The 12786-nt window shown below is 41.4% G+C and overlaps 1 protein-coding gene across 1 annotated transcript in view; it reads left to right on the top strand.

The window, feature by feature from the left end:
* FBN2 (fibrillin 2) overlaps positions 1-12786 on the top strand; it is a 186613-nt gene that overhangs the window by 116944 nt on the left and 56883 nt on the right. Inside the window, exons 25-30 of the mRNA XM_063129462.1 lie at positions 774-899; positions 4535-4663; positions 5613-5738; positions 7388-7513; positions 8566-8688; positions 11310-11435. Of these exons, the coding sequence (XP_062985532.1) occupies positions 774-899; positions 4535-4663; positions 5613-5738; positions 7388-7513; positions 8566-8688; positions 11310-11435 (756 nt within the window). The remainder of the gene's footprint in view (positions 1-773; positions 900-4534; positions 4664-5612; positions 5739-7387; positions 7514-8565; positions 8689-11309; positions 11436-12786) is intronic.

Below are 12786 nucleotides of genomic sequence, written 5' to 3' on the forward strand. Positions count from 1 at the left end.
GGGGGGGGAGCGTTTTTTTTTTTTTAAAAAAACAATGACACACTTTTAGTTGGAGCACACATGCACTCATCCTTCTATAAAAAAAGGAAAAAGAAAATGGCGGGTGCGACATTCCTCTTTCCTCCCGGGATGTGGCATGCGCACCTGGACAAAGGGGAGGATCTCGTGAGTGGCTCAGTTTCTTTGCCTACTAGAAACCTCTTTTTCTCAATGCATCATGGAAGGGCAGCTGAATGGGAAGAAAGTGTTTGAACGAAGCTGTGTGTTTATCGTGGGGAAAGTGGGAATAGGAGGGTGTGGACGGAAGGAAAGTTTGGAGATTGGGGATTGGGGAAGATGGATAGCTGTCACTATAAGTAAGGGTGTAAAAGAGAGAATGGAAGGCAGAGAGTAAAGGGGGATTTTGAGGGATGTTGCTTTACTTTCCTTAGATAGGGGATGTATGTGCGAGAGAGTGGGGAGCGTTAAAGGGAGGGAGAATATGAACGGAATAGTGAATGATTGGATGGTGGATGAATGAGGGGGAGAGAAAAAGGATGCCCTCACCCACTTTTGACTTTGACATTTTCCGCTTTTGGATTTGACCTTGACCATCACCGCCAGTGTGCGGTCTCCTGCCACTTTTTCCCAAGGGAATGCAGCCCTCAACCCTGAAAAGATTGCCCACCCCAACTTAGATAAAATAGTATCTTTGAGGCAGAACTGTTTGTTTGATAAATGTGCACATATTCCATAAAACATGTATGCATATTTTATCTGTTTTCTCTTTACAGATATAAATGAGTGCAAAGTGTTCACTGGCATGTGCACAAATGGCAAATGCAGAAACGCAATTGGAAGCTTCAAATGTAGATGTAACAGTGGATTTGCATTAGATATGGAGGAGAGAAATTGTACAGGTAACTTTGGGATGGGATTCCCTAAAGCTTAATTCATAAATGTCAGGAAAGGCTCGAGTGCCTCCCAAAATGTAGCTTGCATAGCATTCATGTTTGCATCCCATGGCTGCTTTTCATTACTTTGAATGGTTGGTTGATTAGGAACTCTCCACCACTACTGTTAGACTGCAATGACTTTGCAATAAATTCAGTTTAAACATGTGATTGATGGGTCGAATTTTCATAGTCATCCAAAGGCCAAACAAGATGCTGCATGACAAACATGTGTAACAGTCCCGTGTTATGTATGTGTTCTTTAAAAAATGAAAAGCAGCCGCAACAATCTGTGAGTGTGAGTGAAGGAATGGCAGGGGTGCAGCAACTCAATTCTTTCCAGATGTTGTTCTGGACAAAATTCGCTCCTCAACAATTTTGTTTTTAAATGCGTGTTGTCTTTGTAGGCTGTCTGTTTCTATGTTTTTAAAATTTGTAAATTGATTTCTTCTATATCGATTTTTAATGTTTAAGGTTTTAATCTTTTGTAAACCACCCACAGAGCTTCAGCTATGGGGCAGTATAGAAATAATAATGATAATGATTATTATTAGTAGTAGTAGTAGTAGTATGTTGTACATAAATGAAATGCTGTGTGTGTGGTTTTGAGAAGAATTGGAGACCTCCGTGGCTTTTTTTCATAAAAGAAAGAAAGAAGACTGGAAAGCCTTCCTGCTACTGTCTGTTCAGAAACCAGTACAATCTGCAGCACTGATGTCAGGCACCAGTTCAGCAGCTGCTGAAGGCTATACCCCAGTAGTGGCGCACTGCCCATACCTGGAACCAAGACACTTCTGCGTGTCTAGTCCTCTCTCTAATAGATGGTGCTGATAAGGCCCAGATGAGAAGGGGGAGGTGGGATTGCAGAAAGAGAGACAAATTATAAAAGAATTTGACCCAAGGGTCCCCCAAAACCTAGAACCAGCACTGATAATCCGTTGTTTCTTGCTCCCAAGGAAATTTGTTTTAATTACCTAAAAAATAAATTATCTAGCTCTAAGTGACGCATGTTATTCTCTAGACATCATTGCAAAATTTATTACAGTTACTTTGTTCTGGCTCGAAACTTTAAAACTTCATAGTCCAAGAATGCTCAGTCTAGTCTTCTCCAGGGTCTCAAGACTGGACCTGATCTATTACTCTGTAATGTTCTATCCTGGATTTGTAAACGTTAATGCAGCTCTCATCTTTTCATAACAATATGCAAGGATGAAAGAAATAATCAGAAACTTTCTGTCAGTGGGTTGTTTGGAATGACTTCTTAAAATAAGAATACCTACTACTAGTACTATTAGTATCAATGGTGTTCCAGGCTTTGTACATCCACTGTCAGCATAACTACATTCAAACACACTGGATATCATTCACACAGGCATTGGAAAATGCGAGTTATCTAAATTGCCAGTTGGATCAAACATGGCCCCATCTTGTCCAAATAAATCAATGTCGAGCATTGTTGTAAAAAGAAAAGTCATTCTTTAGCACCTAAGAAAATCTGAGGTTGGGGCTTAGCTTGAGACTTTCTACAACTATGATGAATGGTTATGTGCACTGTGGGTGGCTGAACATTAAAAGTGAAAAGACGTTTGTTCTGGAACTGTGGAAATTGAATGTGCTAGTGCAATATAAAATGTGGGTGGTAAGGCATGCGAATCAAGTTTTTTGGGATGTCAATGTTGCTATAGCTGGTGATTTCCTTGTTTTTATAATGATTGCATTGATGGGAAATGCACTTGCTCAATTTAACTCTTAAGCTTAAAGCAATTCTGAAAGTTGGGAAGGAAAATATTATCCAAAGCCTTTTCCCTCCCAGGTGTTAAGAAAGCTTCCTTTAACTCTGGCATAGTACAGTTCCTGTCTTGAAGGCAGGGTCAATCTTCTGATTGGAGGAAGAACTCCAAGTCCAGTGGTTTTGGCAGGAAAGGTTTTTTTTTATTTATAAAGCTCCACTCTTATCTTCAGCAGAACTTTGAATTTTTATTTTTTTACTTTAATTCCTTGTAGATTTTCCCCATCCTTTGTCCCCACCCTCCACACATACTTTGCCCATAATCCTTAGTAAGGGATTAGAATTGCAAACACACAGACGGGAAAATGAGGAAAAAGCTTTGAACACTGCCCCTGTTAGGCCTTCTGCCTTTTCTTTCACCCAGACCAGAACAGTACAGAAGCTGGTGGCTGAGGCACTGAAGAAACCTTGAAGGTTGCCCACAGGGAGCCTGCCTTTCCTGCCTACTAAACTGCGACAAAACATTTGAAGCACTTTTAAGAACTTTTGCTCATCTTCACTTCTCCAGTCAGTTTGGGAAGGAGCTGAAGGCCAATTTAGCCATTCTATTTCCTGCTAGGAAGGGCAGGAAAGGGGAGCAACAAGCAAGCAATGGTCTTCTCTTTGCAAGAGAACAATTGGGGTCTAGTGGCTTCCATGGAGCCCCGTTCCTGCCCAATCAGTTGCTCTGGAAGACACAAGGCACCATGGAAGAGGTAGGCCTCAGTAATACTCAAGCTACAGCTCAAAGAAACTCTCCTGCCCACTTCCTGTTACTCAAGTCAGCAGTTCTGTAAAAGGATGAGACCTTTGGTACTTCTTCCAAAGAGAAGTGCATCGGGGCAAATGACTTTGGGATAATTCTGGGAAGAAAAGCCATGAAAATGGGCTGAAAGGGGGTGGGGCTGCAACTACCAACATCAGTTCAGCCTTAGGTATTGAATCACTTTGTCTCTGCTCCAAATGCAAACACCTTTGTCCTTCAGTTGCCACCACTCCTTCCACTAGCCTATTTCCAGTTCCAGGATGTGGTCTAAGCCTGGTCATGGATGGTACAGTACCCAGGGAGCTAAACTACATGCTACATTAAATATGTTGGTTGCAGCTGACCCTTACCATTTTAACCTCCAAGTTGGGTCATGGGCCCCTCACCACATACAGGTAGGGTAGGTTAAAATATACACTACCAGCTCTTCCCCCTGCCCCCCCCCCATTAAATCCTCTCACACACACAAGCACACGGGGAATAGAAACAGGAGAAGTTGATAAGGAGGAGTGCCTGTGAGGAAGGTTTGAACCTTCCTTATCCATGTGTGGTGGTCTGATCAGGGTCCTAAGTAAAGTAAAAAACAACAGCAGCATTATCTGCATACTATACATTTAATGCATGTCATTAAGCTCTAAGCAGACCTAGCTCAGTTGTGTCTGCTGAGCCTGGAGGGATATCCATTTGGAAAGCTTACATCATTGCCTTCCACCCAGGAGGCAGCACCCTAGGTCTGCAGTGGGGCTCCCTGATAGCCTCTTTATGTGGAGGGGTCCTCTGCTCACTGAGAAGGTTCAAAATAACCCTAGGGAAAGTTTCTACAGGAAGTACTCACAAGGAACATTATAGCCTGTCAATAGTTGTAGAAATTGCTAGTTACAAAAGTGCATATGTCTTTACTATCTCAGTTATCAACTTGTAGTTTCAAACCTCATCAGCCTTTTTGCCAATTGCAATAACTATAGGATCCCTGATGCCAGTCAGCTTTGCAAATTATTAAATGAAAAGGCTAATTTATTTGGATTTTGTCAGTATACATTTTCTCTGGCATTTTGTTTCTGAAACTAGATATTGATGAGTGCCATATCTCACCTGATCTCTGTGGAAGTGGTACCTGTGTCAACACTCCAGGCAGCTTTGAGTGTGAGTGCTTTGAGGGCTACGAAAGTGGATTTATGATGATGAAGAACTGCATGGGTAAGTGATAAAGGTTTTAGGGCACATACAACATACACATTTCAGAGCTTGAAATCCATGATATATGCACATTTTCATACCATTTTGTGTTTGCATTCAGCAATCAGGTATATCAAGTTTAATAAAACAGCTCTCTCTTTATGAATGCAAAGTAAGCTGTGAGGCTAGTGGAACCCCTTTATACTGAAACTAGATACAGCATTGCATATATGTTTTAGGATAAGCTACAATCAATTAATCTAAAATTTGTACAAACTAAGGCATATAAATGACATATTATTTCAATGGGCCTGTTCAGACAACACGCTAAGCCATGGTTAGGCTGCTAACCATTTTGCAGCAAATGGTTAGTGAATGTGTTTAAATCATGGTTATGTAGCCACCACGGTTAGGAACTGTTAAAAAGATGTGCTAAGTCATGGTTCACACAACATGAGCACATAATGTTTAGCTCAAAATGCTTAACTACCATGGCTTAGTGTGTGGTCTGAACAGGGTCAGGGTCATGGCAGGAGCAGCAAAAGATACCATACTAAGTGTGAGAAACTTGTGGCCCTTTCTCTCTCTTTTATTGTTTGTAGTTGTTTGTTAAAATGAGTCTCTTTGTATATAATGTGAGGGAGAAAACTTTTATATATGCTAGTATATATTAGAGCATTAGAAATTGCAAATCAAACAATTCCGTGTGTATTATGTGTTGACATTTCTTTGTAAAAACCATACATATGATTTTATGGGGCCCTCACTGATGAACAAGTTACCTAGTTTCTTGTATACAATACAGTTTTATGTTTTATTTATTATGAAAACTGAAGGAGATAAGTAGACATTTTCTTATGAATCAATCTCCTTCTCAAATAGGCATAAGTTCCTGATTACTTCCAGATGTTGACAATATTTTACTTCATCTCAAATTATCCCTTAAAAATGCCCCCTATCTTCTTTTCAGACATAGATGAATGTGAACGTAACCCTCTTCTCTGTAGAGGTGGCAAGTGTGTGAATACAGAAGGAAGCTTTCAGTGTGACTGTCCTCTTGGCCATGAATTGTCTTCATCACGTGAAGATTGTGTGGGTAAGTTTCAGGCACCTGAGAATGTCCTATTCTGAGTTCTATAACTAGTAATGTTGCCTAAGTTTGCAATAACTTGGTTCAAAATTGGATTTGTGTAGCTTGAATTGCTTGAATGCATTACAAACCAAGCATAATTTCATGCAGACATTCTTGGGCTTGAAATGTAAAATGAGATTCTGCAGGGTGCCTTGAAAATGGATGAGCAGAAGTTCTTAATATTAAGCTCTTATGCTTGATGAAAGTATCATTGATTTCTGTGAACCAGCAGATCAGACTACCCAGTCAAGCAGCCTATGCTGGTCATTAAACCATAGCTCACACAGAACTGGGCAAAAGCCCCCAATGACTAGTTTTTAAAGAAATGTTGAAGTCCCTGAACAACTGGTGCAGGGTAGTTCCTGAGCTTTAGGAACTAGGAAATGATGCAGTCCTGAGCATGTCTGGCCATAATAAGGGAAGTTCCAAAACCTATATGACTAATTTATGTCATTTATAAATCCATTTATAAATGACATAGAATCCATTTATGTACCCTTAGTAAGCCTTCCCACAGTGATTGTAGTTAAAACTGGGAACAGGGCTTTTATCAGTGGGTTTATATAATGGGTCCCTGCCTAAGCTTTAGCTAAAACATGAAAAATTGAGGGACATTTGAAAACATTTACAGCTAGAAGACAACTCTTGGAAAACAAGACACTTTTTTCCTGAACACTTGCTGAGAAACCTGATTCCAAATTGAGCCAAGGGGACTTTGCCTCTCACTGTCTATAACTTCATGACTGATGCTGATGAAGGTGAACATGTCTCATATGAATTACTGATTTAATTTCTTAATTCCTTCACACTGAAATCTGTTATCAGGCTACTCCAAGTGCATTTGCTTTGGGATATAGCAGAATGAATACTAAGGAGCAGATTTTATACCCCAGTTACCCCAGTGTGCTGGAATCCTCTCCCCAGTGAAATGCAGGTTTGCTCCTTCCTTGTGACCTCAAGACTTATTTGTTTTGGAAGACCTATAGTTGCTGCTTCTGTTGTTGCTCTTATGAGTGCTTATGCTGTTTTGATGGGCTTTTTCTTATTCCAGTTGACCTTATTCTTTAAGTATGTGTGTTATTTTCTGTTCTGTTAGCCAGCTAGAGCCACAAAAAGATGTGATAAAATATTTAAACAAATAAACAAATTGTGCAGACCTTTACTATGTTAGAAGGTTGCCATTTTCAGTAGAAAGTGAGCAAACATCAAGGGATTTTTTGGCTGGATCTTGCCACTGACTAAATGGTTTCATGTGGTTGGATATTGTAATCTACATAAATGCAGCTCTACTATGCATTTTAATTTATATTAGGACTGGTTCTTGCATTACAGGAGCAGTATGATTGCTGCTTTCCTGTGGCTGTAATATTACCACTCTGGTAACATTAGAGTAGGGAGATCACATGGAAGGGGCAACCACATCACCCCTGAAACGTAAGAGCTAGTCTTTCACTGTTGAAATGTTAGCATTATTTTGACACATGGAAACATTCAGAATGAGGTTAGAACTTCATATCAGGACCCACTTTCATGGAATTCTAGCTTCTTATCCATTCCTATATTCTGGACTTCACAATGAGCAGTAGATAAACTAAGCAATTCTTGTTTTTCAGATATTAATGAATGTTCTCTTAGTGATAACCTTTGCAGAAATGGCAAATGTGTAAACATGATTGGGATGTATCAGTGTTCCTGTAATCCTGGATATCAAGCCACCCCAGACAGACAAGGCTGCATTGGCAAGTATTAGATAATTTGACATCCATTTTTTATTTTAGCATAAATGTTCCCAATTTGCTTTTCTTTGAACATTAATTTCATAACCATAAGCAATAATTTTAATAATCAGAGAACCTTTCGGAATCCACCCAGCCCTGCCTTCATGGCACTGAGTTGGTGCTGCCTTCCCCCAATACCCCACAGTTTTTCTTATGCAGGTGGCGTCGAATAATCCCAACGCCAAGGATGGAGCACGAGGTTTCCGGAGGTCATCCGGGTATGGGAGCTGCCCCCCCCCCCGCTTTTCCTGGTGGAAGGCAACCAACCACTGGTTGCCTTCCACCAGGACCATCCCCCAGATCAGCCCTGGAGCAAGGTCAGATGGTGGAAGAGCTATACTGCCCTGGCTCCCGCTAAAAATGTCAGGGTAAGTCCCTGATTTTTCAATGCGCAGTTTCAAGGGAAAGCCCCACGGTGGCTGCGAATCTGTGGCTGCATCATATAACTGATGCAGTGCAGTTTCACAGCCACCACGGGGTTTTCCCCGCATAGGGACAGCCCCCCAGTTGTAAATAGAATTCACCCAATTGTAGCTTTCTATTCCAAAAATCCACTAGCAGAATGAAAACTAGTGGTGGAAAAGTTTCCCTCTCTCCCTGCCGCTTCCCCATCTCCTGCAGAGATTAGGGGACCCTCTGGAGTAGATTTGGGGAGTGCACAGGGGGGATGCAGTGGGAAGGAGAGTAAGGGGAAGACCTGCTGCATAAGCAGAAATCTACTCACATGACATTGGATTTAAGCTATTACTTTTTATTGCTGCTTTTGTTTTGCTGTCTTTTACATTCTCATTTTATTCTACTTTGATCCTTAATGTCAAATCGTGCTAAAACCAAGTAATGCCCCAAGTGGTTACTTTCATCTGCTGATAAGGGGGAAGGAATAGAAGGGGGGGAGACATAGAAACTCAACTTTTTCTGGTAAAAAAAACTTAAAAGAACTATCAGGGAAGGATGGGTTGCTCCACAAAGAACAAAAGATTCCTGATAATCTGTCCTGAATATTCACTCCCTAGATATTGATGAATGCATGATTATGAATGGAGGCTGTGACACCCACTGCACTAATTCAGAAGGCAGCTATGAATGCAGTTGCAGTGGTGGATATGCTCTAATGCCAGATATGAGGACTTGTGCAGGTAAGAGAATAAGACTAACAACTCAACTCCAGTCCTCAGAATTGCACCCACAAAGCATTGAGAAATGTGTGTAAAACTCCTTTACATGAAGAGCAAATGTGGTGTAATGCCTTAAGGCTTAGAAAATGAACTACAATCGGGAAGTCTCTGGTTCAAATGTCACTGCAGCCATGACTAGGGCCCTTTCTACATTGTGGATTTTCCCCTGGATCATCCCTGTGTGTCGAAATGACGCTCAGGGGATCCCGTGAGCAGGCAGGGAAGACCTCTCCATTTTCCTGGGATAACTGATTCCACAGTTATCTCAATTTTACCTGTGGTCCCGGGACAATCATGAGGATCTCGGGCGGTGTGGGCGCCCGTTCCGGATTCTTCCCTCCTCCCTACGAGTAGCGGGGGTCAGCAGAGGGAAGGAGCTGGGCAGGGGGAAGTCCAGGGACATTGAGTGTGGGAGCAGGGTCAGGACTTTTGTTTTGTTTTTTTACTTACGTTTTGCTGGAGCGCAGTTGCGCTCCAGCTCCTACGTCTTTTAAAAAAATGGCGGGCACAACGGGCGCGACGTCCATCTTCCCTTCCAGGATGTGATGCTTCCGTTTGGACTCCCAGGGAGGATCGGGGAAGTAGGTAAGTCCGCGATCCTCCCCACTCTCTCCCTCTCTCCCTCTTTTCCTCTTCCATGCCCCAATCCCCTCCCTGACTTTGTTTGCCTTCAAACTGGCAAACTGTGATTCGTACTTGACCTTCAGACAAAACCAGTCAGATGTTATAGGAAGTATGGTTTGCCCTAAACTAGAAGTCAGGGAGAAAATCAACAGGCATAAGGGGAGGAGGAAGCAGGTGAGCCTGAGGCTTGCTCATATAACATCAAGTCATATTTATTTATTTATTTATTTATTTTGCATTACACGTGAACTTGCCTGGGCATATGAAATGCTTTAAACATTCTAAAGCTCTGTATTAATGATGATGATGATGATGATGATGATGATGATGATGATGATTAAAATATGTTGATATCAAAACAAATCTTGGATAGCACACACTTTTACATATCCCACCAGTCAGAGGCTCTTGGACCCTCTGTAGGCCAACGTTGCTTTGGAAGGACATCAGTAGGGACAGGAATAAAAGTGGTCCATCTTCATGATTTCCTTTCTTTCTGAATCAATTTGCTGAGTGCTTGCACTCATGTACCCAAAATAGCAGCCCTCTCACACAAAGAAGAGATATCAGCAGTCTCAGAGGTAACCATGAGGTTTGCAGAAATACACAAAATTAAAGGGGGAAATGAAGGGTGGAAACTTCTCAAAAACAGTCTAATGACCATGGGGGGAGGGGGAATGTGGGGATGGGGGGAATCCTGAAAACCATGTGGGAAAACGAATGGAAAGGACTGACTGGAAAAGAAGAAGAAACCGTAGATATAAAGCATGTAGCGTGAACCTTCTTATTGGTTCATGTGGAGAAGCTGTTTAAATGCTTCCAGGGATGGAAGTGAAATCTGCACATAGAAATCAATGGAAAACCCCAAGGTTTTAATGTAGCTGATATTGAGTACCAGTGTGTCCTCCCCCACTGCAAAACCACCAAAATTTTGATGGTGCAGAACCAAAATGGGACACCCTCACCAAAAAAACAAAACCCACTCCAGTGAGGACTGGGCATGCTCAGTGGTCACAAAATGCTGTTTGTTGTGTGAGGGGGGATGGAAAACTGAGTAGGACTGGAATGCCCGGAACCCTGAATAGAAACATTTCACACTGCTACCTTTTGTTGCAGGTCCCCACTTGTACCATTCTAACAACATTGTAGCACTTAACAGTGCCAAGATCATGGTCCAGCCTTTGTGCCTTCTATTTTAAGCATATTTGAGGAGGATATATCCATAGGGTCATGTCTTTTTGCCTTCAACTTCTCTACATTTTTTAAAAAACACGCTGCCTTACCATGGCTTTCTGCATCTGCTTTCTTTCTGGGATGTGATCAGTGCCATTACATGGGCGGCCACATGGTTTGAAATTGAGTACTTCCTCTCTCTGTTTGCTCCGTGTGCTGCATTCATTATAATGATACAGCGCCATCTAGTGGTGTAATTATAACCGAGATTACACACTGGATATTCCCATATGATCTCTGGGTTTTTTAACTCCCCAATTTTCAGGGGATGGTGCAGGAGGGTCCATGGATGCTGATGGCCCCATGTAATGAACCCACAAACTTCCATGAGTGCCCAATCATGAGCGTGCTATAAATTGCTTGTTTAGAGAAGACTCTTATTTATAATCTGCAGTTTTCAGTAGCATTGTTGTTTACCTAGAGCAAATTATGTAATGGTGCATTTAAACATCTTAACAAAATTTTACTATTGGAGAAAGGGAATAGAGGAAGCTCCTATATACCAAGTCAGACCGTTGGTCCATCTAACCCAGTATTGTTGATACTGACTGGTCAAGGCTCTTCAGGGTTTCATACCTGATGTCAGGATTTCAATCTGGTGTGAACAGGCATGCAAAGAATGTTTTCTACCACTAACCTATAGCTCCTCCAATTTTTATCCAATCCACTAATCAATTGATACAATTTGAAAATTAGTATGGTTTTATGGTTGAATTTTCCTTCAGACATTGATGAATGTGAAAACAACCCAGAAATCTGTGATGGTGGACAGTGCACTAACATTCCAGGAGAATATCGCTGTCTTTGTTATGATGGCTTCATGGCTTCAATGGACATGAAAATATGCATTGGTAAGTAACGTAGATGTAGATTTCAGAAGCTGTGTTAACATGTAAATATATTATTAATGTAGCATTATGTGTAATTTAAAAAAAAATCATTTAGAAAAATTATTTCCTTAGGAAAACACCTCTAATGTTTTAGCTAATATTTTGATTTTGTGACATCTTTAAAGATGAGGGTTTAAACTCTGGTGCATTCGGATGAGGCTTTTATTTTGTCGACTTCCATTTGTAACCCTCCTGTGTTTTTCCACCATTTTTCTTTTTTTTTTTTTCTTACCACAGAAACTCAGTTAAGGTTAGAAAGATGAAATACTTGCATATTGTGCTTTGATTTGGGAATGATAGGAAAACACCACCATCTGGAAGCTCCACTTGTTTTAGACAACATCAACAAGTTAATAGAGTTAAATTAAAACTACACATGGGCAGACTATCTCCCATACCTAAGCCTACTTTGGAACGACCTGAAAATCAACCAATTTCTTTCCCCCAAATTCAGAAACAAATAGTTCCAGAATTGTACCAACTTTCAAGTGTTATGCATCATTAAAACTTTTATTAGCATATAACATAATGCTGCATTGAACTGTCCTCCACTTCACTTCCTATTTTCTTGTTGTTTTGTAGCTTGTTGTTTCATAGTGTTGGGTTGCTGTATGTTGGCTCCCTGATAGTCTTGCTGTAGGGTGCCTCAAGGTACCACCCTGTCTCTAATGCTGTTCAATATTGATATGAAGCTGCTGGGTGCAGTCATTTGGCAATGTGGGGAAAGGTGCTATCAGTATGCTGATAACACCCAATACTGTTTCTCCATTACATCTGAATCAAGAGAGGTCATTCACAACCTAAATCGGTGCTTGAAAGCTGTAGTGGGCTGGATGAGGACCAATAAGCTGAAATTGAATTCTGTTAAGATGGGGGCACTGTGGGTGAGTGGTTCCCAGGTCTGGGAATTTGGGGAATTATCAGCTCAGGATGGGGTTGTACTCTTCCTGAAGAAACAGGTTTGCAGCTTGAGGTGCGCTCCTGGATCCTTCACTGTCATTGTAGGTCCAAGTGATCACCATGGCTAGGAGTGCCTACTGCAAGCTTAGGCTGGTAGGCCAACTGCACCTGTTCCTGGGCAGTGAGAGCCTACTCGCTGAGATCCATGCATTAGTAACTTTGAGTTTTGATTACTGTAATGTGCTCTATGTGGAGCTGCCTTTAAGGTTGGTTTGAAAGCAGCAGCTAGTGGAGGATGCTGTGGCAAGTTAATTGACTGGGGTGTCTTTCTCTGCACATATACTGCCTGTGCTACTGGTCTGTTACTGAGCTAGATTTATGGTGCTGATGTTAGTATACAAAGCCCTATACA

The sequence above is a fragment of the Elgaria multicarinata genome, chromosome 6, assembly GCF_023053635.1.
Source record: "Elgaria multicarinata webbii isolate HBS135686 ecotype San Diego chromosome 6, rElgMul1.1.pri, whole genome shotgun sequence".
Lineage (NCBI taxonomy): Eukaryota > Metazoa > Chordata > Lepidosauria > Squamata > Anguidae > Elgaria > Elgaria multicarinata.